At 51.1% G+C, this 25,855-nt stretch overlaps 11 protein-coding genes across 11 annotated transcripts; 6 read left to right on the top strand and 5 right to left on the bottom strand.

Annotated features, from left to right (window-relative positions):
* Window positions 1-192: 192 nt before the first annotated feature.
* On the bottom strand, window positions 193-1,065 carry CYT2 (cytochrome c1 heme lyase CYT2; the record flags this gene model as incomplete). Its single annotated transcript, XM_033569684.1, has 1 exon — window positions 193-1,065. One exon carries the CDS (start codon window positions 1,063-1,065, stop codon window positions 193-195), a length of 873 nt encoding a protein of 290 aa, XP_033428490.1.
* Window positions 1,066-1,328: 263 nt separating this feature from the next.
* mvd1 (diphosphomevalonate decarboxylase MVD1) lies at window positions 1,329-2,620 on the top strand (the record flags this gene model as incomplete). The annotated part of the gene is made up of 2 exons (XM_033569683.1): window positions 1,329-1,399; window positions 1,477-2,620. The coding sequence occupies 2 exons, from the start codon at window positions 1,329-1,331 to the stop codon at window positions 2,618-2,620; spliced, it is 1,215 nt and encodes a 404-aa protein (XP_033428489.1).
* Window positions 2,621-3,070: 450 nt separating this feature from the next.
* On the bottom strand, window positions 3,071-7,488 carry ATNIH1004_005022 (Elongator subunit IKI3; the record flags this gene model as incomplete). Its single annotated transcript, XM_033569682.1, has 9 exons — window positions 3,071-4,071; window positions 4,137-4,416; window positions 4,465-4,598; window positions 4,651-4,883; window positions 4,996-5,338; window positions 5,390-5,543; window positions 5,594-6,153; window positions 6,207-6,299; window positions 6,351-7,488. 9 exons carry the CDS (start codon window positions 7,486-7,488, stop codon window positions 3,071-3,073), a joined length of 3,936 nt encoding a protein of 1,311 aa, XP_033428488.1.
* A 609-nt stretch (window positions 7,489-8,097) lies between these two features.
* ATNIH1004_005021 (uncharacterized protein) lies at window positions 8,098-8,622 on the top strand (the record flags this gene model as incomplete). The annotated part of the gene is made up of 1 exon (XM_033569681.1): window positions 8,098-8,622. The coding sequence occupies one exon, from the start codon at window positions 8,098-8,100 to the stop codon at window positions 8,620-8,622; it is 525 nt and encodes a 174-aa protein (XP_033428487.1).
* Window positions 8,623-8,725: 103 nt separating this feature from the next.
* Window positions 8,726-12,277, top strand: MTR4 (ATP-dependent RNA helicase MTR4; the record flags this gene model as incomplete). The annotated part of the gene is made up of 6 exons (XM_033569680.1): window positions 8,726-9,475; window positions 9,539-9,629; window positions 9,683-10,747; window positions 10,806-11,401; window positions 11,463-12,028; window positions 12,097-12,277. 6 exons carry the CDS (start codon window positions 8,726-8,728, stop codon window positions 12,275-12,277), a joined length of 3,249 nt encoding a protein of 1,082 aa, XP_033428486.1.
* Window positions 12,278-12,696: 419 nt separating this feature from the next.
* STS1 (cut8/STS1 family protein) lies at window positions 12,697-13,708 on the top strand (the record flags this gene model as incomplete). Its single annotated transcript, XM_033569679.1, has 2 exons — window positions 12,697-12,772; window positions 12,843-13,708. The coding sequence occupies 2 exons, from the start codon at window positions 12,697-12,699 to the stop codon at window positions 13,706-13,708; spliced, it is 942 nt and encodes a 313-aa protein (XP_033428485.1).
* A 1,068-nt stretch (window positions 13,709-14,776) lies between these two features.
* On the bottom strand, window positions 14,777-16,170 carry ATNIH1004_005018 (DUF3984 domain-containing protein; the record flags this gene model as incomplete). The annotated part of the gene is made up of 2 exons (XM_033569678.1): window positions 14,777-16,093; window positions 16,165-16,170. The coding sequence occupies 2 exons, from the start codon at window positions 16,168-16,170 to the stop codon at window positions 14,777-14,779; spliced, it is 1,323 nt and encodes a 440-aa protein (XP_033428484.1).
* A 466-nt stretch (window positions 16,171-16,636) lies between these two features.
* argB (ornithine carbamoyltransferase) lies at window positions 16,637-17,731 on the bottom strand (the record flags this gene model as incomplete). The annotated part of the gene is made up of 1 exon (XM_033569677.1): window positions 16,637-17,731. The coding sequence occupies one exon, from the start codon at window positions 17,729-17,731 to the stop codon at window positions 16,637-16,639; it is 1,095 nt and encodes a 364-aa protein (XP_033428483.1).
* A 409-nt stretch (window positions 17,732-18,140) lies between these two features.
* Window positions 18,141-21,061, top strand: ATNIH1004_005016 (uncharacterized protein; the record flags this gene model as incomplete). The annotated part of the gene is made up of 5 exons (XM_033569676.1): window positions 18,141-18,960; window positions 19,016-19,960; window positions 20,023-20,340; window positions 20,395-20,573; window positions 20,720-21,061. The coding sequence occupies 5 exons, from the start codon at window positions 18,141-18,143 to the stop codon at window positions 21,059-21,061; spliced, it is 2,604 nt and encodes an 867-aa protein (XP_033428482.1).
* Window positions 21,062-21,525: 464 nt separating this feature from the next.
* On the bottom strand, window positions 21,526-22,573 carry ILV6 (acetolactate synthase regulatory subunit; the record flags this gene model as incomplete). The annotated part of the gene is made up of 2 exons (XM_033569675.1): window positions 21,526-21,703; window positions 21,774-22,573. The coding sequence occupies 2 exons, from the start codon at window positions 22,571-22,573 to the stop codon at window positions 21,526-21,528; spliced, it is 978 nt and encodes a 325-aa protein (XP_033428481.1).
* A 618-nt stretch (window positions 22,574-23,191) lies between these two features.
* On the top strand, window positions 23,192-25,242 carry ATNIH1004_005014 (KH domain-containing protein; the record flags this gene model as incomplete). The annotated part of the gene is made up of 8 exons (XM_033569674.1): window positions 23,192-23,402; window positions 23,480-23,559; window positions 23,630-23,794; window positions 23,985-24,006; window positions 24,078-24,130; window positions 24,194-24,358; window positions 24,417-24,625; window positions 24,675-25,242. The coding sequence occupies 8 exons, from the start codon at window positions 23,192-23,194 to the stop codon at window positions 25,240-25,242; spliced, it is 1,473 nt and encodes a 490-aa protein (XP_033428480.1).
* Window positions 25,243-25,855: the final 613 nt, after the last annotated feature.

The following is a 25,855-nucleotide window of genomic DNA, read 5'->3' as shown; positions in this document are numbered from 1 at the left end:
GGGAGGTGCTATCTGCATCGTCGTCCTTTGATCGTCTTCTTCGCTCCTTCTAGAGATGAATATCGTACATAGCTGCTTTGTTATACAATAATTATACATCAAGGTCATTGCCTAAACCGGAATCCCAACTCCTGTTTGGCCTTTATATGTGCACGGTGGAAAGATATGTGGATCGCAATGGGGGAATGGCCTTTACAGGCCCGCGAATCGGCTAAACCTCATTCTACAGCCTTCCCAGCTATTCAATTTCGGCCGTACGTCCAGGTAGAAGCTCAGCTTGCCTGGTCCAGCGTTGGCGGCCAGTCCGCCCGAGGACCTGTTTCCACCGGACGTCTTCCCTTGGTAGAAATCAATCACGTACTCGATCCTCTCCCCGCCACAACGCTCCACCACCCAATCGTGTCGGTCAAAAGGCAATTGATACCCCATGAGACTATTCATACGGGCCCGCGGACTCACAAACTGCGACTCAGTCCCCAACCCACGGAAAGAATACAGCCGTGGGCCTCCACATTTTTTACTGCCAGGATCCGAGCGGGGGGCCTGTTTCTCCCATTCTAGAATCTGCTGCCACGCGCGTTCATTGACAGCATTGTGGATGGGAATGATGGATGCCACGGAAGTCGCCAACTCGGAGGCGGAGCTAGTGGATCCGGGGGTATTCCCCTTGCGCATGAGAGCCTCGAAGAACTGGCGTTCTGACGGGTAGATCCAGTTCCCTGTTTTTTGATCATGACCCGTTTCGGATTCTGCATTGGACGGAGTTCCATGCGACGCAGCGGACGCGGCGTATGGCGACAGAGCTGGACTCGGGACCTCGGGGAATGCCTTCACGGCAGCTGGCCCGACGGCTCGGGGGATCGAACTCACTTCACGATCGGTGGAAAGCGGACGATGTAACTTTTCCTTGGGTTTGTCATTGTCCGGAGGCATTGGATGAGGAACATCGCCTTCGGCCCTATGTTGTTGCAGCCACAGTTCGCGGGATTTATGATCCACCGGACATGTTGCAGGAGCAGAGGATTCTGGAGGAGAGGACGACGGAGTACTTGCACTGGCTCCCATTGTGGGAAGAGACTTTTGGAAATGATTAATTTGCGACGCAACTTGACGCGACAAAATGAGAGCAGAGGATGAGTAATAGTTATGCTGTCACGGGGAGAATTTCGCCTTCACCGCCTTGGCCCCTAATGGATTTCCCGAGTGGGTAATTGGTATTTATTCATCGTTCATCCATCCCATCGGTATTGAATTGCATCCTCCCTCAGTATTCTCTAACCACACCACTCGCTTCTTTCTTGTTGTCTGCAGGTGGTTCCATCGCAATAATGACTTCCTCGCAAGATAACAAGGTCTTTCGCGCCACCACGACGGCTCCCGTCAATATTGCCGTGATCAAGTCTGTGACCCCTCCTGACCCCTCCTTTGTGTACTGGTCGAGGAGACATCCATCGGTGCTAATTAGAGCCTGTATAGATATTGGGGGAAAAGAGATTCCACCCTGAATCTGCCCACGAATTCGTCGCTGTCCGTTACCCTGTCTCAGCGCTCTCTCCGCACTTTGACCACTGCCTCCTGCTCCGCCAAGTACCCCGCTGTGGATGAGCTTACTCTTAATGGGAAGCCTCAGGACATCCAGTCTTCCAAGCGCACCCTTGCCTGTCTCTCCAACCTGCGTTCGCTCCGTCAGGCTGTAGAAGCGGCAGATTCCTCGTTACCGAAGCTTTCTTCTCTTCCCCTGCGAATTGTGTCGGAAAACAACTTCCCCACCGCGGCGGGTCTTGCCAGCTCCGCCGCCGGCTTTGCAGCCCTTGTTCGTGCCATTGCAGATCTCTACCAGCTTCCCCAGTCCCCGCGTGACCTGAGCCGTATTGCTCGCCAGGGATCCGGCTCTGCATGTCGGTCACTGATGGGCGGGTATGTGGCTTGGCGCGCTGGCAGTCTGACAGATGGAAGCGATAGTCTGGCGGAGGAGGTTGCTCCCGCATCACACTGGCCTGAAATGCGCGCAGCCATCTTGGTTGTTAGCGCGGAAAAGAAAGACGTCCCTAGCACCGAAGGCATGCAAACCACTGTGGCTACGTCAACCCTCTTTGCTACCCGGGCGGCTTCCATTGTCCCCGAACGGATGGCTGCCATTGAAACCGCAATTCAAAACCGCGATTTCCCCGCCTTCGCGGAGATCACTATGCAAGATTCCAATGGGTTCCATGCTACCTGCCTGGACTCTTGGCCCCCGATATTCTACATGAACGATGTCTCTCGTAGCGCCGTTAGACTTGTGCATGGTATCAACCGTGCTGCTGGCCGTACGGTTTGTGCCTACACTTTCGATGCCGGTCCGAACGCGGTGATTTACTACCTAGAAAAGGACACAGAGCTCGTTGCGGGCACCATCAAGGCTATCTTAGGTGCAAGTGCCGATGGCTGGGACGGACCTTTCTATGAACCACTGAAAAACATCACCGACCCTGGTGTCGCCCTGGACCAGCTTGATTCCAGAACTGTGGATGTGCTCAGAGAGGGAGTCGGCCGCGTCATCTTGACCGGGGTTGGGGAGGGCCCGGTCAGCGTGAATAAACATCTGATTAATGAAACCGGTGATATCATCTCTCTGTGAGATAGCGCACACCTAGGAGACACGATTATATCGATCATGTTGTGATTGGATTCCTTCTCATCTGTGACTCGAGCTTCGTTGCATAGGGGATTCACATACGATAAGATACTCATCCCTTGCATTCGTCTTATGGTTGGATGAGTTGTCACAGCACAATTGTAGGCATGGTACGAGACGCGGAACACATATTTCTACACGAACAGTCTCGACGATTTATCATATTTCCTTTAGCTTGGTATACTCTAATTTTTGTCTATATGAAGAAAGTATACTATTTATAACTCCAAGTTTATCACGGCCAGATGATCCAGAAAAAATATAATGATGATGAATGAAAGCAATACATGATGACTCCCAGACTTTTTAGATGCCTAACTTTTCTATGACAGGCTTGTAGATCCAAAAACATTTAGACCTAGCAACACGACACCTCTCCTGAATCTAACAAGCTCAGTTCAGCAGTGCTGATTGCTTCAACTTTTTGACCACAGGCATTTGGACACTTAGAGACGCAAAGCTGGTCCCAGACACCAGGTGGACAAAGTCTGCTCCCTGGTTCCCGGCCTCGGGGTCTTCATTCAGTTGTCCACGTCCGTCCTCGGCCACAGAATTAATCACTTCGTCTCGACTTTCAGTACACAGACTCAGCACCTCCTGCATTGTCTTCTCGATCACGGCGGCCCGTTCCCGCATACCCCGTCGGAGGAGCGCATCCACAAGGGTCTCGACCTCCGGTACGGTCGAATTCGCCCGCTCTATCAGTCGTCGCACGCTATTCACCAGATACTCCTCCTCGTACACGGTGCCTTTCTTGCCGCTGGCACGCTTCCGCTCCTCCTTCCGTCTGTTCTTCGCTGACATCCTCGTGGAGCTGGTCAGACCCGTTTTGCCACTCTGTCCCGTGTATCGGGTGAATATACTGCGCCCAGCAAGGGTGGATGCGTTCGTTGGAGCGAGAGAAACGTTATCCGGAATATCTCCCTCCATGTCCCCTGTGGACGGGTCGCCTCCGAAATACGCCAGTGGGTCGGTGGCGCGACGGACGCGCAGCTCCCGGATCCGCGGCACTTGAGCATTCAGTTGCGATCGGAAGTCGGCAAGGAGATCCGTCATGGATCCCATGGCGTCGGCCAGTCCGGTGTCCACCACCTCCGGAATGAGATCCTGCTTGTCGTTCAGGGCGAGGAGCCGGGTAGCATCCGCGAATCGGGAGCCACGGCAGAGGAGTCGAGCTGCGGCTGGGACGTCACGCAAGTGCTCGGCGTGAATATGCGCTGCAGAGACGTAATCACGGCTCTCTTCCGTCAGGCTTGTCGCCAATGTCTGTGCATGGATCTTCAATTCTTCCTCCGAGATGGGGACCATCATGGCGCAATATAGGGACTCCCGCCAGAGATGCGCGCGTTGGTAGCATTTGTATGCATCCGTGTAGAGGGAGAGAGACTCGTAAGCTGAACACAAGTTAGTGTCTCGTTTGATGTGACTCTTATTTGGCGTATCGATGGGGGAAACGTACCTATGCCCGCCTCCCTGTACTTGGATTGATCGTAGAGGTAGTCAGCGTAGATGTGGGTGGTATCACGCAGCTGCTCTGGCTGGTACTTGTAGGCATCAATGGCTTCCTTATACAGAACATGCTTGATGGCATATGCTCGGAGCTCATCATGGGCGTTGAGCGAATGAAGATGTTTTAGAGCTTTCGAGTGGCGCCCAAGGTAGTTGTCGATTTCAAAATATCGTCGGAGTTCAGGAAGCTGTTGCAACTTCCGTAAGAATGGAAGATACTCTCGCGGATCCTGAGCAGTGTGAGTATTGAGTCTTGCATGTCTTCATGGACTGCTTACCCTCTGCGCCTGCTGTGCTACCAACAGCGTGAGGTCAAGATCATAGAGTCCCAACGTAGTATCATACAGGCGATTGGCATCAGACAGGAAGCACATATGCTCAATTGCATCGTCCGCTTGTTCAGGAGTTTGTTCTGTCTTTAATCAGTTACAAGCCAAGCAGTCGCAATCGATTGCTAGACATACCCCTCAGGCGTGCAACCAACTGAAGTCCGGCCTCAAGAGCCGGCGGCGTCTTGCACACATGTGCTGTGATCAGGTTCTGAAGATTGGTGTCCATTCGCTTCTCCAGAGTGACCAGAAATGCGTCGCATATTTGGTTCACCTTGCTGCCTTTGCTAGCGGGGTTGACGGGAGTATCATCAGCCTTGGGTGTCTGTAGTGTATCTTTGTAGAGAGTTTGCGAGACATCCTCCTCCCTATATATGTCAATCACTCAACTCAACTTGAGGGAGAAAAAAAAGAATAAAAGAATAACAGAAAAAAGGAAAAGAAAAGAAAACTTGTACTGGGTTAAAGGAGTAGACATACCTCAATCGAGAAAGAAATTCATCAATGAAATCAATCCTCTTAACTTGGTCAATAAATAGTGGAATATTTTCCATGAATTGCTCGGGGGCATAGTCATGGAGAATGTTCATGTCCACCATCTGGCTGCGACAGCTAAGGAACGCAGACCTGTAATCTTTCCTGTCAATAAAAGCCCGGACACCTGCCAGCACCAAAGCACGAGGATATATGGTCTCGAGGTTACCCCGAGGCGCCTGCAAGATGACAGCGAACGTAGTTGGGATCACGGTCACTAACCGCCCTCCGCGTTCTATGCTTCGACATCTTTCATCTGTTTCAGGGGTATCGGGAGGAATATCCATGTCTATGATGATAGATTAGCCTTTAACCAGGCAAAGCGAACGCAAATACTCACCTTCTGCCTTAGTTAAATGAACAAATTTTAGAAGATGCTGGGAAGTGGTAAATAAGACGTGGGCTTGGGTGATGAGGAAGGATGTGCAATTTTTGGCGAGCAAAGTATTATTCGCATACAGAGCACCGGCCCTTGTCAAAGAAACCAAAACATGCTACGAACTTTTAGCAGTCATACAGAAACCGGGGAGTGGGACAGCACTACCTCGTCCTCAGCGATCTGAGCAGCCTTAGCCCAGTAAGTTTCAACTGCAGGGCTTTGAGTATAGGGAACAATGTCATGTTCACTTGGGGAAGGAGAACTGATATAAGAGTAGGAAATCGGTTGGCCGGACGTGCTAATATGTGAAAACCATACTGTTTCATGGTTAAGCGAGGGAAATATTGAAACGAGCTGCTCTGAGCCGGCTGTCTGGTGAATGACGCTGGTTATCCGTGTCTCTAATGCCGTTCTCTCAATATCAGTATTGTTGAGCCCGCTGCTTTTCATAATATACACTTCATTCTCGTTGATAATTGCGATTTGTCGGGGTCGGCTGCTAGGTGCATTGGACAACGGATAGCTTGATTCAAGTATAGGAGTAGCAATGGGTCGGGTCTTAAAGGACCATAGGAAGATAGAGAAGCTGTCTTCTGTGAGAACCGCAATCCGGGCTCCCGACTTGCTAAACGCGACATCGATAACGTTTGAGTCTAATGTCAATTCATTGTGAGCCATCGGGGGAGGGACATTCGCCAATCTCAAGGGTGTCAATTTCAAGATTTCTTGGCTGAGTTAGAGAGACTTCTATATATCCTATGGAAGGCAAAAGACTTACTCCCATCGACAACAGCAACAGCCCCGACATCCCCTGGAGCAGCCGTCGAACTGTGCGAGACATCAAAGACAAATTCCACGTCTAGTATAGACTCTGTGAAGGCCATCAGCAAAGTTTCAAATGGCTTTCAATTGCGTAGCGTACCTGAAGCGCCAGCGACAAAGCGCAATGCTTTCTCGTGGTGCCACTTGAAGGCAAAATGGTACGGATACTCGGGGCGTACCACCACAGGGACCTCTTGCTTAAGGTAATAGTGGTAGTTGCCCATTGTCCATAACTGAATCCGATCTTGGAATTGGACTGCGAGAACTGTCGAATCGACGTTCCAAACGAGATCAATCTTGGACGCCCATGACGTTCTCTCCTCCTCCGTCAAACGGAGACTAAACTCTCCATGACGCAAGCCATTTCGTTCAAAGAATACAACGTCAACTCTATCTTCGCGTTGTTGAATACCCGCAATGAGGTTGCCAAAGGGTCTCCAACTGAGAGCACCCTCCAAACCATCGACTGGCTCGCTCACGCTGTCTAGAGTCCCTTCTCTCGAGTATACCCTGATGGAACGGCGGATGCCGAACTCAATGTGGTTCACAGCCACATAAGCACCGTCTCCTCGCCAACTTATTGTAGTCCGCCCGTCATCGTTGTTGCTTAGTTTTCCCTCGTCCACCTTTTCGGGAACTGTAGGGTCACGAAGAGCCTTGGCTCTCTTGCCTTGGAATTGTGTTTCTTTTTTACCCCAGCCCACAGACACATGCTGGGACTGCTGGAGGTCCTCGGGGGTGAAGGTGATATCGGCCACATTTTCGAAGTCTCTCGTCATGTACAGGAGCGTGTTGGCCCGCGTGGTCAAAGCCAACAGCTCCTCATCCGGAGACCAGGCAGCTGCCGTGATACCAACATCGACTGAGCCCACAATCTCGATCTTGTCTTCACCGGGGAGGGGATCCTCGCGCACGATGACAATGTCCCCTCCTTCCAGCACCAAACACGCAGTGAGGTTGTCGGCGAAGTAATGTAGCGAAAGAACACGATCGCAGGGCAATTCTGGTAGCGGACAGGGCGCATCCCAGGATGCGATACATTCAAACACATCGGCCCCTACTGGGTCTGAAAAATATGCATCCTGTCGCTTTCGCCTGAGCTCAATGACTGGATTGGCCTGCGTCGGACCAAATGTACAAATCACAGCGTCGGAAGCCGTATCCCATGCCGTAGAGGTGAGAGGAATCTCATTCTGAAGCTGCACCTCGGCGAGGCGCACGTTTTTGAGGTTGCGCATTCTCTAGAGGAGTAGTAGTATTGATAGTATTGGGAGGGAATGGTTTACCCCGCCATGAATCGACAGACGCTGCACTGTAGGAAATCGATATTCGATCGCGCCCGAACAAAATCCAATTCAATTAAAATTAAACCCAATTCCCGCAATCCCAGTAGCTTCTGCTCGGTCGCAGAGGAGCTCTCAAGAAGTCGAATGCTTGGTTTGGTTCGGGGGGGAGCTGCAAACGAACCAAAGAATTTTTGATTTTCACGGACAAAATTTCAGCCAATGACTTCATCCATATTCTAATCATGACAGCACTGGCCCATCCACTTCGTCCCTACGGTCCTTCTTTCTTTCTCTACAGGTTAATATACCGAATCTAAAACACATTCCTCGGTTCCGAATTTGATCAATTCGCTAGATTTATACAAGATATCCGAACACTTCCAAACTAGGGTACATTTTCGACCATTTCCGAGCGCTCCCAGGATCCCAAGGGGCGAAGAAACACAGCACGAAAAAGCATTTATTTGGTCTTGTAGGTCTGCCAGACTGTAGTGAGAGGGCATAGTTAGACCATGGAACTGGATAGCTGGGGATTGACTCTTAGACAACAACATACCAGCAATGGCGAAGGGAGCACCGAAACCGGTGACTAGAGAACGAGAAAGTCAGCGATCCAGCACCAATGATTCTCTTGGTCCAGGTCAATTGGAGACCCCTACTCATGAATGCCCAGTATCTGAAAAAGAAGAATTTTGTCAGAGGGTTGAAGGGAATGTTGGAGCGAGGGCCCTCGGCGTAGTGGTACGGGCTGGCGAGTTGAGCACGGGTGGTGGAAAAGCCACGGCGGGCGACAAGGGAGGTGGCCATTCTGGCCCGGAGAGCAGTAGCGGCATTCATCTTGGAGAGAGAGAGTCAGAGGTAATTGGGCTGAACACAGAGCATGCATCAACGCGCACCTTGAAGAAAGCAGTAGCGTACGGATGGGGGTATCAGTCAACGGGAAGAGCAAGACGAGTGGAACGAGCAGCAGCTGGCGGTTCTCCGGATGCCGGTGCACGTGATACTCCTAAAAGGGCAAGTTTTCCCGGCGGCGAGCCTGCAATTGCCCGGCCCAATCACACGCCGCCTTCCCAAAAGAAACAGTGAAATTTATTTCGCCGGTGGAGTTTGAGGAAGTACGAAAGATCATCTCTCAACTTTTCCAGTAGCTCATCCTCCATTTGTGCCCTCAGGTGGCTGGCCCTTGGCAATGGATGAGCTCTTCGATGTTTTTGAGGATCAGCCTCAGGCGCCTAAACCCGCCGGGGGTGCGCCTAAACGGTCGAAGAAAGATAAAGGCAAGAAGCGTCAGGTCAATGGCGATGTGAAGGGGAATAGTGATGTCGCGGAGGTTAAGGAGGAGACACCTGCCGCTGATGCGTCCGCCGGGGAGGTGGTGGAAATGGAGGACGTACAGGCCCTTGCTACGAGCGACAATAACGACCAACCGGAAACCAAGCGGCCGCGACTGGACAAGGAACCAGAGCCTGTGGTGGCGGATTTGTTTGAGACTGCACAAGAGCGTGAGGTTGCGGGATCAGCAGGTCTTCAAGCAGCGAAAGACTCTGCATCGGTTGTGCTATCCCATCAGGTTCGACATCAGGTTGCGATTCCACCGAATTATCCATACGTACCCATCTCCGAACATAAACCGCCAGAGAACCCCGCCAGAGTGTGGCCATTTACCCTCGATCCATTCCAGCAGGTTTCGGTGGCATCAATCCAGAGAGAAGAAAGTGTGCTTGTTTCCGCCCACACGAGTGCCGGAAAGACCGTGGTTGCCGAATATGCTATTGCGCAAAGCTTGAAAAACAACCAGAGAGTCATCTACACCAGTCCTATCAAGGCTCTTAGCAATCAGAAGTATCGAGAATTTGCGGCGGAGTTTGGGGATGTTGGTTTGATGACCGGCGATGTTACCATCAACCCGACTGCTACTTGCCTGGTCATGACAACGGAGGTAGGTCGCCCCCACCAACACATATTTATAACCTGCCTTGTCTTAACGTGTCCGCTTGATTAGATTCTCCGCTCCATGTTGTACCGTGGCTCCGAGATTATGCGTGAAGTTGCATGGGTGGTGTTTGACGAGATTCACTACATGCGCGATGCTAGTAGGTCTTGCACAAGTGACACCGATCTAGCGGGTTGCTGACTATCGATACAGCTCGAGGAGTAGTATGGGAAGAAACTATCATTCTATTGCCAGATAAAGTTCGATATGTGTTCTTGTCTGCGACCATTCCCAACGCCATGCAATTCGCCGAATGGATCACGAAGATGCACAACCAACCTTGTCATGTTGTATATACCGACTTTAGACCGACACCACTGCAGCATTATTTCTTCCCGGCGGGTGCGGAAGGTATCCACCTTGTTGTGGACGAGAAGGGCGTGTTTCGTGAGGAGAACTTCCAAAAAGCAATGAGCAGCATCGCCGACAAGAAAGGTGACGATCCGGCGGATGCGATGGCGAAAAGGAAAGGCAAAGGGAAAGATAAAAAGCTTAATAAGGGCGGCAACAACGACAGCAACAACGACATCTACAAGATTGTGAAGATGATCATGCTGAAGAATTATAACCCGGTCATCGTCTTCAGTTTCAGTAAGCGCGAATGCGAGTCAAATGCACTGAAGATGAGCTCGCTGGCGTTTAACGACGATTCCGAGAAGGAAATGGTTACCAAGGTCTTCAACAGTGCGATTGAGATGCTGTCTGAAGAAGATCGCAACCTGGGCCAGATCCAGAATATCCTACCCCTACTTCGGAGAGGTATTGGCGTCCACCATTCCGGTCTTCTTCCCATCTTGAAAGAAACCATTGAGATTCTGTTCCAGGAGGGTCTCATCAAAGTTCTCTTCGCTACTGAGACATTTTCTATCGGCCTTAACATGCCGGCGAAAACCGTCGTCTTTACAAGCGTACGCAAATTTGATGGCTTCAGCCAGCGCTGGGTGACGCCATCCGAGTTCGTCCAAATGTCTGGTCGCGCCGGTCGGAGAGGTCTTGATGACCGTGGTATTGTTATAATGATGGTTGGCGAAGAAATGGACCCTGCCGTGGCCAAGGAGATTGTCCGCGGTGAACAGGACCGATTAAATTCAGCTTTCCATTTGGGTTACAACATGATCCTGAACCTCATGCGTGTGGAAGGCATTTCCCCTGAGTTCATGCTTGAGAGATGCTTCCACCAGTTTCAGAACACGGCCGGCGTCTCTGAGCTCGAGAAAGGTACATCCCCACCCCCCTCTCAATTTCCTTCGAATATCATATTCTAACGTAAATATAGAGCTTCACGAGCTGGAGGATAAGAGGGCCAACATGGACATTTCAGACGAAGGCACCATCCGCGAATACTACGATCTGAGAAAGCAGCTGCGCCAATTCACGGACGAGATACGGGTGGTCACCAGTCACCCTAATCATTGCCTAGCCTTCATGCAACCTGGACGCTTGCTCCACATCCAGTACAAGGACGAAGACTTCGGCTGGGGGGTGCTCGTTAATTACAAGCAACGTAGACCCCCGAGGAACGCGACTGAGGAACTCAACGACCATCAGAAATACGTTGTCGACGTTCTATTGAACATTGCTGATGGACCAGCTGTAGGCACCAAGACCTTTGATGACTTGCCTGCTGGGGTCAGGCCACCAAAGGAAGGAGAGACGTCTCGTATGGAAGTTGTCCCAGTTGTTCTCAGCTGTATCCATTCCATTTCACACGTACGGATTTTCTTGCCGAAGGATCTAAATTCCAAGGATTCGAGGAACGGGGTGAAAAAGGCCTTGGGCGAAATACAGAAACGTTTCCCAGATGGCATTGCTCTGCTAGACCCGATAGAGAACATGGGGATCAAGGATGACAGCTTCAAGAGACTGCTCCGGGTAAGGTTACCTACACGAGAGATACCATGATGCCTAGTACTAATACGCAATCCAAATACAGAAAATCGAGGTCCTCGAATCTCGCCTTCTCTCGAATCCATTACATAACTCGCCACGGCTGCCAGAGCTCTACGAACAATATTCCGAGAAGGTAGATCTAGGGTCTCAGATCAAGGCCACCAAGAAGAAGATTGCGGAAGCGATGTCAATCATGCAGCTTGACGAACTCAAATGCCGGAAACGAGTACTGCGGCGCTTTGGGTTCATTAACGAGGCGGAAGTGGTCCAGCTAAAGGCACGGGTCGCCTGTGAAATTAGCACTGGAGACGAGCTGATGCTCAGCGAGCTGCTTTTCAACGGATTTTTCAATAATCTCACCCCTGAACAGACTGCTGCCGTTTTGAGTGTCTTTGTGTTTGAGGAGAAGACAAAGGAGACCCCTGCTCTGACCCGCGATGAGCTTGCAAAACCCCTCAAGGAGATCCAAGCGCAGGCCCGGATCATCGCCAAGGTATCGCAGGAATCGAAGCTGGCGGTCAACGAGGAAGAATACGTTCAAAGCTTCCACTGGGAGTTAATGGAGGTGATTTATGAATGGGCCAATGGCAAGTCATTTGCCGACATCTGGTACGATCCCCTTTTTTTTTTTTTTTTGGCTTTGAGGTCGGATTAATTACTAATGGGTCGAAATTCAGCCGGATGACGGACGTTTACGAAGGTAGTTTGATTCGAGTCTTCCGACGATTGGAGGAGTGTCTGCGACAGATGGCACAGGCCTCCAAGGTGATGGGAAGCGAGGAATTGGAGAGTAACTTTGAGACGGCGTTGACCAAGGTCCGCAGGGACATTGTTGCTGCCCAGTCGTTGTATCTGTAGGGAGTGAGGTTGATTCGCAGTTTGGCTTGGGGTGCATTTCCTGGCGTCAGGCTTTGAAAAGAGAACTGTATTCCTTGATATTTTATTATTATTATTCTTCCTCTTCTTAAATGAGTGTACTCTCTGTAAGTGTAAGTGTAAAGACCTGCGCATCTGGCCTGCGTTGCCTGCTGCAACCGCCTGTCCACCGCTTTTCTTCTTTCTCGGACTTTCCCCACCACTCTCGTCTTTCTCCTTCATCACTTCATCCTGCCTGCATCGCTTGTCTTGCCCTTGCGTTATCTCGCTCGCTTCTCCTCCTGCCTTCCTTTTCCTCGTGCCAGATTGTGAAATTCCTAGTCATCTCTCTATCACTGTCCCTTTCTCTGCCAAACGGGTCCATTCGCTACCGTTCTGTCCACCAGCTGTTTGTGGCCATCATGAACAGCTTGGTGGCTACACCACCTGTGCCTCCTCATTTTTACGAGTACTCTCGTCTCTCTTCTCCTCGTCCAAGTAAGGACTAGCCTTTTTCCTGTGGCTATCACTTTCTCGTCCGGCAGCTATACTGACTCGCGCTCCGTAGTGTCTACTCCAACCTACACCCCTAACAGCCGCAAACGGAAAGCCGACGACGATGGCAACGATCATGATGGACGAATGTCAGCCTCTCCGACCAGCTCCCCCGCCTTCACCCCGAGATCTCTTCCCGCAGGCAGGAATTTAAAACGTTCTCGCCCAAATATCAGCGGAAGACCTCTCTCCCTCCCTCGGTTGTTGGAGACCTTGGACACGGATGCCCTCCGGGGCGTCCTCCGGTCGATGTGCGAACGTCATCCAGGACTGGTCGATGAGGTCGTTCATACGGCCCCTCGTCCCAGCGTGTCGGCTGCTCTCCAGGTGCTCCGCAACTATCAGTCCACTCTCCAGTCGGCCTTCCCCTTGGGTGGGAACCCCGAATCCGACTATGCGTACAACCGAGTTCGACAGCCCCTCGGCAACCTTTTGGATGCCCTGAGCGATTTCACGCCCCATTTTCTTCCTCCCAATGAAACCCAGGCTTCGACTTCTTTGAGCTACTTAGACGAGGCCACCGACATCATTCACGCCTTACCACGATGGAATACGCCCCAGAACAACATAGAGCGGGACTCTGCGTACGACGAAATTTGCAAGGCCTGGATTTTGGTGATCCGAGAGGCAGCCAAACGTGGTGGGGGGATACAATTACAGTACGGTGGCTGGGATCAGAAGCTAGCAAAACACAACCACAGCTGCGGTGGAAAGCTGCAGGCAGCCGTTAACGAGTTAGGATCCAGTTTAGGGTGGATGCACGGCCCAGACTCCCAGAACTTGGGGGGCCCAGGGGGCACTGAGTTTGGATCTATCCGGGATCAACTTCTCTCAGGCACCTATGGCTTGGGAACTCCCGTCAAAGTTGGGCCATGGTAAAGGGTCTTTTTCTCGACGACCGATTCTTCCCCCTGAAATTACCCAAGCGTCATGCAGAAAATTTTCTTTTAAGAGTGACTCTGTGCAACCGCTCGATCGCACATGTCCACGTATGATACGATCACGATACCAGCCGCATTAACTACTTAGACAACCGGGGTCAGCTTGGCGTTTACGATGTGCAAAGAGACGTTTTTTCAATCTTTTTGTTTATGTCATATTTCTGAAAGTCGAAGCCAAATTCTTTTCCATTCTTCGTCCTTCACATCCAATTGAAGGCCCAAGTGCTCTCTCCTACTAGCCTGTTTTATTTGCATCATGCCACTGCATTGGTCTGAAAGAACAATATCACGCCTCCATGGGCTCTTGCCACACATTCGTTGATAAATTTCTTTTTTGTTCATTTCCCATTCTCCAGCTACATTTCGGAAACTTCGAGAACGTTGTCGCTTATTACTCTGACATTATATGTCATGTATACCCCTTGTTTATTCATTCCTTTTATCCTGTTCGTTCTTTTGACCTTTCTCTTTCCCCCGCAATTATCCCGGTGTTGGCTTGGCTTCCTGTCTCTTTTATTCTTAATTTCTCTACATTCGTCTTTGATTTTCTATTGGGAGGAACCCGTTAGCATGGCGAAATATGCAATCCCGGGTCGGTTACGTGCAAGAAAAATTGAAGGATATCCCCATGATCTGCGCCAATTTTTATAAGCAGATTACGCCAAAGCTGAAACCAGCCAACTAAGAGGACCCAATGCATGAGCGTGGCTCGCCATGGCGACCCAAGCTGATGAGTCCTATTAGAGCAAGCCAAAGAAGCAGTATTACTTGGAGAACATGATGTTGTTGGTTCAATGTTGGTAGTACGGTGAAAGAATAAACGAAGAAATACAGTTTCTGTTGAATACCAAAAACTTGCTAGCATGCGTTGTGCAGTAGTTGTTCGAATATATATAGAGTTGGAGGCATTTCCTCTCTCATTCTGAATATGATGGCTTGTAGAATTGGTACTCGCTTTCGTAGGAGGGGATAATTAATAAATAAAGCTTTTGGTTGCCAGTAAAGATCAGATTAAAACGCGCTTCATCGTCCGGAATAACCAGCCTGCATCTTCCCAGCCTCCATGTTCTCCTGGTTTCTCGGTCACAGAGCTGACTTCCCACTCGCTTACCACGGACGCATCATCATCGTTGTCGGCTACCCCAGGGCTAGAAGCACTATCTTCACGCTCTTCGATAGTCAGTGCTTTTTCGGCCGCGATTTCAACATGCTTTGACGGGCGCTCGACTGGATCATTGGACCAAAACAGAGGCCAATCCTCGACCCCAAATAACGTCCATTCCACCATACGGTCGATCCAACTTCCCAATCCGAACCCTCTCTCCCGCGTCAGACGCTGCAGCTCTTGCTCATCCATATCATCCATATCATCCTCGGAATCCAAGAACTCGTCGGAACTGGACGAATAATAGCCCTCCTCATCCTGCTGAAGTATTGCCATTTCGGCTCGGACATGCTCGTCTACGAAGTCCGGCACAAATTGCCGCACATCCTCCGCGGGACTAGCTCCTGCACTGTGAGTACCGTGGGCGTTATTATTGCAGCCCCCCTGCTTCACAGCAGCAGCAGCAGCAGCAGTTGTTGTTGTGTCGAGACTAGTCATAGCAAGATCCATACGACTATTCCTGCGACTAACGTTTCGCGATCCCCGTCTGGAATGCATAGCCGGGGTCGACCGTCCAGATTTCGTCTTTCTTTTACCCACTCTGCCATGCTGCTCTAGACCTTCCACATCGTAGTCCCCTTCCGAGACGAGACTCGTTGAGCTCTCCCGTTTCGCCAGCCAGCTCTGGCCTTTTTCCTCCCGAGTAGATGAAGCCAGTGCAATCCCGGCACGGAGCATCCATTCCGTATCCAGGCGACTACCACCACCACTACTCAACTGGGGTGGCCGACGACGAGAGGACCCGGAGAGCTGTTTCGCCGCTCGCTGGTCTCGGTCCCCACCATGATGGAAGGGTCGCACCTCCGCCGCCCCTTGACCGTGCAGATTCGTGTCGCTCAGATTCATATGACTGGAGCTCTTGCTGCGCTGGTGGTGACGCACACGCGACCCGCTCCGGGACTGGGACAACACCCCTGGAGTCCCTGGGACGGAGAAGCTGGAGAGATACGAGGTCCTGGCTGTGACCTCGTGGGCGATGTAGGAGGGCTGATTGTCTTCATTGTTATTCCGTGCGGTAAAATAATCTGTCGATTCATTGTTGTTCTCCTCTTCGTCATCGTCAACGGGGAATCGAGGCGCCAATGGAGCCAGGGAAATATGATTCAGAGCTGGATAGGAACGACGGGGGAGAAAGCCGCCGGGCGACGACTGGGAGAGCTGGAAGATAACCATCAGTAAAATAAAACACGCAGCGAGAACTAGGATTTATGGGTTAAGATGATACGCACATCCATGATGGAGATGGATATACCGAAGATATAATAACCCCCTGGAGGCGAAAGCTGAACATCGCATTATGCCTGGAAGACGAGAGAGAGAGAAGAGAGAGTAGTCGGATGCTCCTCCGCTCGGTGGCATGTGAACTGCGGGCACGAACGGGGTTGGTGCCGCGTTGGAATCGCCTACTGTCTGTGCCTATTGCGTGGTGCGCTTGGCCGGCTGATTGATGTAGTGCAGGATGAAAGCATCGGTTCTATGACCTCTATGGTCTTTATGATCTACAATGCTAGACATGTCATACGTGGATTCTACGGTGGATTCGATTCTCTGCGGAAATAACCGGTTGGGGTATCTTGTCACTGTTTTTCCTTTCCTTCTACTGTAACTACGTGTTATCTAAACACCTGTCTTCGCGAGTGTTATGATTATTACTCCATGAGTTTCTTTTTATAGAATTTCGTTTTCGTTCCCCTGGCTGATCTACTCGATCTTTCCTTTGTTGACCACAAATCCCTCCAGCGCGGAGATCGCAGCCCACAGCCGATTCTCTGCCTCAGGGAATACCAATGATCGGTGGCCATAGAATACCTCGTCACTGACTTCCTCCGGGTGTCGAGGCAGGCAATGCATGAACTTCCATCCCTCGTTGGCCCCACCCCGTTTGGCTAACTCAGGGGTTATCTGGAAGCCCTCGAAGTCCCTCAACCGTTGGATCTTCTCCACTTCCTGTCCCATCGAGATCCAGGTGTCGGTCACCAAGACATCGGCTCCTTTGACGGCTTCCTCAGGGGTATTCGTTTGGGTTAGCTTTCCCGGCTTGGGGGCCGTCTTGCCCGCATCCGCAATGATCTCCAGCATTGACGCGGGGATCTCATACCCCTTGGGAGTAGCCACCGCCAGATCAATACCCATCTTGGTGGCCGCGATAGCCATGTCGAACAGAACATTGTTGGCATCGCCCACCCAGGCTATCTTCAGTCCCTCCAGACCCAGACTGGACATGTGGTGGGACTTGGGTGTGAAAGTCTCGTACATGGTCTGGAAATCCGCAATAGCCTGGAGCGGATGGAAGGAGTCGCAGAGGGCATTGATCACTGGCACGGTCGAATGTTTGGCGAGATCTGCGACGTCCGCGTGCTTGGCAACTCGAGCGACCATGCAAGATACCATGGATGAGATGACCACCGACGAGTCGTACAAGGATTCATTGACGCCCAATTGAATATCATCCTTGCCCAGAAACATCGGATGACCCCCCATTTGTACCACGGCGCCTTCGGTCGATACCCTGGTCCGGGTGCTTCGCTTGCTGAAGATCATAGCCACGGTTTTCCCGGTCAAGGACCCCAGGAGGCTCTGAGGAATTGATCCCGACTTGATCGACCGTTTATGCGAAGAGGCATTGCGAACGAGCGCAGCAAATTCCGCAGGGGAGAGATCGGCAATGGAGAGGAAATGACGAGGCGCAAATGGAGAGGTGGGAGGGACGGTCTGGGAGGAATATCGACGCACAGTATTCAGAGAGATCCTCTGGCGCAAGACGCCGGACCGAGCGGTGGCCAAAGTAAACACCATGGTGCGAGGATTGGAGAATGGAAGGAAATGAATGAATAGATGAATGGATGACTCAAGCATAAAGTGAAGCCAAATCGATGCAAACAACGCTCACCGCCTCAACCTTGGGTTCTCCACACCGCCCCTTGTCCCGATTAGGTTAGTCAATTACTGGTCGATCGTCAACCTTATTAGGTACTCAGGTACTGTGACTTGCCAACTCTACTCTGTATCTGTATAGAAGAACCGAATCATTCCATCACTCTGCGTCTCTTTGTGGGTGAAAACTTCACGGTTCTCATCCCACTCGGTTCTCTTCAATCCTTCCTGTTATCATTATCGTTGCCTCTGTCCTATCCTTTCTTCTCGACTCCCGCCATCATCGTATCGCCTCTCCACAGCGTCTCCCCACTTCCCGAACCCACCCATAATGGTTGAGGAGGCAAGCCAACCTCTGTTGAATAAGGATATCGACAGTCTACCACTTCGTCGATCATCTTCTACAGACAAATCGTTGCAGGATCTTTCTGCCGAATCTCCTCAACCGTTAGAATTACCCTCCGAATCGACCCCCCTTCTTATACATTCGAATGACGAACTATGGTCTTACGGTGGCGTCGAGCCCACAATATTGTCTTCCTCTGAGCAACGGGATAATCCCCTGTATGTAGATCCGAGGCGACGACGCAGCAGCGTGCGATGGCGGATCTTGTGCATATGTTTGACACTGACCGCTGTTGTGGCCATCCTGATCTTCGCCTTTGTCGCCCCAGCGGTTGTGAAACAATACGTGAAGGAGGCTGCCGTCTTCAGGCCGACCAGTGTGTCAATTGAATCGGCCACGGCGAATGGGGTGCAAACAAGGGTCCAAGGGGAGCTCGTGCTGGATGCAAACCGCGTGCAAAGAAGCTCGGTGCGCTACCTGGGTCGTTTGGTCACCTGGGTGGGAAGGGAGATCGAAACAAGCGAGTCGGACGCCCAAATCTATCTTCCGGAGTATGGGAATATACTCGTTGCCACGGCATCCCTACCTTCTATCAAGATTAATATCCAGAATGGCCACATGAATCAGATCGGGGTTTTGGCAGAGCTGGTAGCGGGCGACATTAACGGAATCCGGTCGGTGGCGGTGGACTGGTTAGAAGGAAGACTGGGGCAGCTGAAAGTCAATGGGATTGCAACAACACGTTTGAAATCAGGACTGCTGAACTTGGGAGATCAGATTCTAATGGATTCGATTACTGTGAAAGGTCAGTTTCCCCCCTCACCTTGTGAGTGCGCTGTATTTCTCACGCTTTACTACAGAGGATGATTTTCCACAGTTACCCGCCGTCAGTATATCCAAGTTCAACGTACACGATGCAGACCCGTCAGAAGGGAAAGGGGCGATGGTAGTGGATCTTTCGGTTGCTGCCATCCTTGACTCTCCTTTCTCTCTTAGAATCCCACCCCTTGGGTTCGAAGTGATGGTCCCTAATTGTTCTCCTGGGGATCCGTATATATCCGTAGCGGATGTCATGACAAGAGAGTTCCCCGTTGTACCAGGTCACCACGTTTCCTCCGTTGAAGTTATCGGGGATATCCGGGGTCTTTCCAATGAGCTAACGAGGACATGTTCCGGGAGGAAGAAATCTCCCCTGGATTTCCTGGTTAAGAATTACATGCACGGTCTTCGAACCACCGTCTATGTCCGTGGAGCGGACACCCCTATAGTGGGCACCCCTGAGTGGGTGGTAGACATTCTGAAGAGCGTAGTAATCCCGTTGTCCTTCACCGGGCGTGCTCTTGATAACCTGGTCAAGAAATTCACCATGTCCGATGTGCATTTCGTTTTGCCGAACCCTATGGCAGAACCCGACTCTCCTGAATCCCAACCAAAGGTTTCTGCACTGGTAAAAGTGCTCCTTGGGTTACCAAAACAACTAGACTTTCAACTTGAAGTCCCACGCGTTCGCGCCGTTGCCGACGTTTACTACCGTGGAGATAAGCTTGGGGTTTTGAGGCTGCAGGAATGGCAACCGGCTAATTCAACTCTAATAGAAGATGGTCTACTCGTGGATTTCGCCATGAAGAATGCGCCCCTTGAGGTGACCGATGCGGATATCTTGACCGATGTCCTCCAGGACTTGATCTTCAAAGGAGAAACCGTTAACCTCACCGTCGCCGCAAACGTGGATGCGGAAGTCTCCACGAGACTGGGACGGTTTGTCATCCGTGAAATTCCAGCAGAGGGGCAGGTGAATGTTCAACGTAAGTTATGACGAACCCCATGATAAGGAGCCAGATGGAGCTGATCATTGACTCGTTGCTAGCACCATACGGTGGCTCATTCGACCAGCTTAATCCGCAGATCGAGTCGCTGGAGCTGGGTCCAACAACCGAGTCGTCTCTTGTCGTGAAAGCGAAAGTTAACATTACAAATCCTTCTCCATACTCTGCATCGGTGCCATTTGTAGACCTCCTGTTAATCTACAATGCCACTAAAGTCGCCCACATCACAGGTCGAGACCTGATGCTCGTTCCAGGAGTAAATACAGGCCTCTCTCTCGACTTAGAATGGAGTCCATTAGACCTAGACGGTCCAACTGGTCAAAATGCTGGTCGTGAGTTGATCTCACAATATGTTTCAGGTAAGCTGCGGATGCCTTCAGTGGGGTTGTTTATATCTAACCTCACTGCCATAGGATCTAACGCCACCGTTACTGTGCAAAGTCACAACGGTACTATCCCATCTCTGCCACAACTTGGACAGGCATTATCCAGATTAGGATTTGACTTCCAGGTCCCTAAAGTCCCCGTCCGCCGGGCGCCTGGCAAGGAGCCGGATGATGACGAGGGACCGGGATTCGTTCAAGATGCCACGGTATTGTCTACTTTCATGGAAGCTGTTTCTCTTTATGGCAATTACAATTAGTTTCTTGTATTTGTGGACAAGTTGTTCCCCAAGTAACAATTGTCGTTCAAGAAGAGACATTCTTCTATTTTGGCTAACTTGCAGAATGCTACTAGCTACATCTCTGGTCTTCAACGGCCGAATTCACATTATCCTCGCCGTTACCCAACACCACTATCGTGGTTACCTCGATAAAAGCCACTGCGCTTTACCAGCAGTACGTAGAGGTGGGCAAGATCAACTACTACCTTCCCTTCCCGGTACCACCGGGTCTCTCACAGACCCCTCGGTTACCCGTTGATTTGGACCTGAACGGCATTGGTCGTGATGCTTTAAAGAAAGCCCTAGGGGGCTCGCTCGCATTGGATGCAGTGGCGGAAATTGGCGTTCGGGTTCGTAGTTACAGCGATACCATCTTCTACCACGGCAAGGGAATTACATCGCACGTCAGGCTATAGGGCTTTTGGGCTCTATTACTGTCGTTTGGCTTATTTTCTTCCGCTTTTCCCTATACATTATTATATTTGCCTGCTTGGGGTTTCTGGGCTTGTCGAAGCGTGGCGTTCAGGAGTAGGCTTACATCATTTTCGCTCATGAGACTGTTACAAAATCCATGACTTTTCCGGAACCTGGTATCCCTCCTATTTGTATCCGCAATCCATCAACTAGTGTATCTTGAGCCACTTGCACACGGTCGTGGAGCTGCATTTTGGCGGTCTTTCGCTTGCAAACGGGAAGATGCTTGGCGAAAAGTTCGATCTTTCATTCACAGTATCCGATTAGGGTGGATTTTCTAAAGCCGAAGAATAAAAGAGACAGGAACAAGAAGATGGAATATAGTAATTTAGAATTATTGACCCGAAGTAATTGCCGATGTTACAATAGAACTATCTCTTAAAAACAATTTCTCACATCATTCATACTAACCAGGAGGAAGGGTGCTTGCATCAACCACGTCAGAAGCCTCCTTCTCAATCTCCTCATTGGGCTCGAAGAGAGGAGAACGGGGAAGGGCCATCAGGCCGGTTCGGGTGGACTCTAGAATACCGAAGGGACCGATGAGCTTCATGAACGAGTCAATCCGGGTGGGTTTGGCGGAACTGTCAATCGCAATTAGTTTCTTGTCCGGCGCCCATGCCTGCGCGTGTTGGAAGGTGTGCTAAAACTTACAGCTCCACGATGCAGTTATTGGTACTGATGTCCAAAACCTTGCCGCCAAACTGATGAGTCAAGCGAGTAATAGCATCGAGATGCTCATGTTTGTGTCTCAGGGCCTGACTGGGAGGCAGATTACGAGGGTGGAATTCAGGCTTTTGGATCTGAGCCTGGGCGACCTTGTCCTTCTGGCCATCGGCCGTCTCGCCGGGGGTTGTGATCTCGCGGTGGTGTTGAAGCAGCTCCTCGAAAAACTCAGGACCCAGAATGCTAACCTTCGCCAACAGCAGTTCGCGCTGCACCAGCGCCGAATCTGTGTAGTCTAGAACCGCCCAGACAGGAACAAGATCGTCCAGTTGCCGACGGGCCTGCTCCACGACACCGTCCTGTCCCTGCAACACGATGGTCATGCGAGACAGATCCTCGACCTCGGTGTTGCAAACAACCAAGCTGTCAATATTGAAGCCCCGAGCCGCCAGAATTCCCGACACCCGGGAGAGCACACCGGGCTCATTCTGCACGAGGCAATTCAGAATATGCCGCTTCGGAGGGTTCGTCGGGGCAACGGGGGTCTCGTACAAGATCGACGAGACGGCCGTAGGGGCATCCCATTGCGGGGAGGCATCCGACACAGGCAGCGGAAGAGGGGAACGACGATGCAAAGCCTTGTAGGCCAGGGCCGAGGTCGAACTGGACGAGGCGCGAGACGTGGTGAATCGAGGAAGGGTCGCCGCAATTTTAGAGGTTCTGGAGGCTACCGATCGAAAGGGCACCGATGCTGTCGTGGACAGCATCATAGGATGCCGGAAAGCCATTGTCTCCCAAATGGACCCGCAAAGGACCGGTAGGCAAGGGAGTCAGACAGGGAGGAAGGGCCGTCAAGTTGGGAGAGTCGAGGATTACAGTCATCGATCGCGTTTTATATCTTCTCGTCTTCCGACGTCGGCTGGCTGACTCAGGCGTATGTCACTTACGCCGTGACAGTACCGCTAGGACTTATTTGATCTAGTGTCGAGGCACATGATCGCGAGCGTCTGCAAGCTTCGACATCCGTTTTCTTCGGCTTCATCCATCTTTCTATCTCTCTCTCTCTCTCTTGAGATCTACTCTTCAACTCTTAAAGGAATTATTTCATTCCTTCCAGCGCATCACCGCCCATTTACCATTGCCTCTATTACATCTAACTCCCTTGCTCTTAAAACCCCTACTTCCCTACATCTTCCTTACTATTGGTTCCGGCGTACTTTAGTGCGCTAGTGTCCACTAACCAACCGGACTCAATGAACTGAAACTCCACCCACCTCCGAGAAAGTCCTTTATTGTTGTCCTGGCCTGTCTTACTTCGCTGGCTATCCCTCATAGTTTCCCATTTTTACCATTCACCTCTGTCGTCAGTTGTCTGGTTGCTTATCTGGTCCCTCTGAGCTCCCACTATGGCCGACGATGACCGCCGTACCAAGCGTTCTCGCTTCGACCAAACCGAGCCTGAACCACGACGCCCTTCGCGGTTTGACCGTCGTTCTCGGTCTCCCTCGTCGCGACAGTCTGAAACTCGGACTCGCAGTCCCCTCAGTCGAGAAGCACGCAGCCCTAGCGCAGGCGCACCCAAGAGTTCCACTCCCTCAGATCCTGCAGCCGCAGCTGGTATGATAGATTCATTCCCCCTTTGTCCCAGGAGAAATCGTCACGGTGAGATTGACTATTAGCATTAAAAAATACAGCTGCTGCTGCGGCCAAGATCAATGCGCAATTGCAAGCGAAGAAGGGAATTCAACATGTAGATGTTCCTCCAATCCGCTCGGTGAGTATTGGACCGCATGACGACCCCAAAGCCTGCCCTTTTCGTACTAACCATTCCATCTCCTACCAAGACCTCGAGTCCTGTACCCCCGCAATCAGCTTCGCCGTCTGCTGGAGATGCTTCGGGAAAGTTGAACACCGAAGTTTACGTGGCGGATGGAGATTATATCAGGGACATTGAGATTAATGACTTGCGCAACCGCTATACACTGACCAAGGGCTCTACTCAGAAGATGGTAATTATTCCTGTTGCATCCGCTGATATTCCAGGCTCCACGTGGCAAACTGGCTTACGCCGTGGCCAAGTTTTCTTTCCTTTGTTCTTTTCCTGCTTCTCTTGTGGCTGTGGCCGTAGCTTACCCGAGTTTAAATCATTCATAGCATCCCCTCATTTGCATCTGCTGACCTCCGCTGCGTGACATCTAGATTAAAGAAGAAACTGGCGCCGGTACGCCTTCATTCCAAGTCTTACTGTTGTCAGCTGTTTAGTCCAGGAAGCTCATGATTTTTCTTACTAAGATGTCACCACTCGAGGAAACTATTATCCGGATAAGAGCATGGCCACTGCTGCGGTATGTGATTTCTCCCTGTTAGGTGAATGCTTCGTCTGACACGGCACTTGGATATTTTGACAGAATCCCCCACTGTACCTGCATGTAACGAGTACAAACAAGGAAGGCCTTGAGAAGGCCGTGGTCTTAATCGAAGACCTCATGAAAAAGGAACTTCCCAATCTGGTGGATGAACGACGATTCCGCCGTCGGGAACCAGAGCCTGTGGAACGTGACGAATTTGGCCGTGTATGAAACCCCGGCGGAAACGGTAGTGCACTAGCAATAACTCACTGACTGTATGCAGCGTAAATGGCCCGAAGAGCGGATTCCCGTGGATCTCGAGCCGCTTCCTGGATTCAACCTTCGTGCTCAAGTTGTCGGACAGGGTGGCGCGTATGTCAAGCATATCCAGCAAAAGACTCGGTGCAAGGTGCAGATCAAAGGCCGGGGCTCTGGTTTTATGGAGCCTAACTCCGGCAGAGAAAGCGATGAGCCGATGTTCCTTCACGTTGCGTAAGAGTTCCCGCTTCTTGGTGAGCATAAAAGAGAGACTAACATATAGGCAACGCAGCGGGCCCGACCCTAACGAGGTCAAGAATGCAAAAGAATTGTGTGAAGACCTGTTAGCCAATGTCCGAGAGCAGTATCAACGCTTCAAGGAGAACCCACCCCAGCACAACTATGGAGGCTACGGTCAGCGAGGAGACCGTTATGGATATGGTGGTGGTGGCGGGAGCTACGGCGGTGGATATGGAAATCATCAACACCAAAACTCGCCCCCTACTTCTGCCAGTCCAGGTCAACAAGGAGGAGCCGGGGCAGGGGGGTCAGGAAGCCCGGCCGACTACAGCGCGCAGTACGCGCAGTATTATGGATCCGACCCATATGCTGCCTACGGGGGATATCAGAACTATGTCGCCTACTATCAATACTACCAGCAGGCTGCCCAGCAGCAACAGCAGCAACAGCAACCACAGTCACAGAGTCCTGCACCTCCACCGCCCCCTCCGGCCAGCGAGGCACCACCTCCACCACCTCCTGGGTCTGGTTCTCCCCCACCTCCCCCGGGTGGCAGCAGCTACAGCGCCGTAAGGGACCTCCGAGACACTTACCCTGAAGCCATGCACTGATTTCGGAATTCTCTAGGTCCCGCCGCCTCCTGGACTGTAGTGTCGTCAGTATCGTTAACAAAGATTAATCATACGTGTTGAGACTCAGCCATGGATGGTATCTCATATAGTAGGCCACGATGACATACATACCGTCATTTGACTCGACAGATATCCATTATACCGGCATATTTTTGTAACCTTACCTCTCCTTTCTGATAGTTCTCTGTGCTATTCAGAATTCAACCCCAATTCGGGGAGCAAAAACGTTGGAATCTAGCGCCTGTGTATTTTGTGTGTGTGCTGTTGTTGTATGCTGTTTTTGGTTCAATAAGAGACTGTTGCTTAGAGACAACCTTCTCCCCCAAATCTAATAGCTCAATCAACCCTATTAGCACATTTCAGATGATCATTATCACATTAGAAGAACAAAGTTAAGTACACGCTCGTCTGAGCTACAAGGGTATCGTCATATGCAGGGTAGAGAGTGAAGCGGCCCCACCAGACAGACCACCTCCTAACTTATATATCGAGTTAGAATTTTTGGACACTATTCACAGGACTTGCACGAGCCAAAGGAGCCAGGAAACATCTCCCGCAAATAATACGAGATATTGCAGTCCGAAAAATCCTG

The sequence above is a fragment of the Aspergillus tanneri genome (assembly GCF_003426965.1).
Source record: "Aspergillus tanneri strain NIH1004 chromosome Unknown AapTan_3_pilon_pilon_pilon, whole genome shotgun sequence".
In the NCBI taxonomy this organism is placed as follows: Eukaryota; Fungi; Ascomycota; class Eurotiomycetes; order Eurotiales; family Aspergillaceae; genus Aspergillus; species Aspergillus tanneri.
The sequence above is the reverse complement of the archived record's forward strand: the minus strand, read 5'-3'. Positions and strand labels throughout refer to the sequence as shown.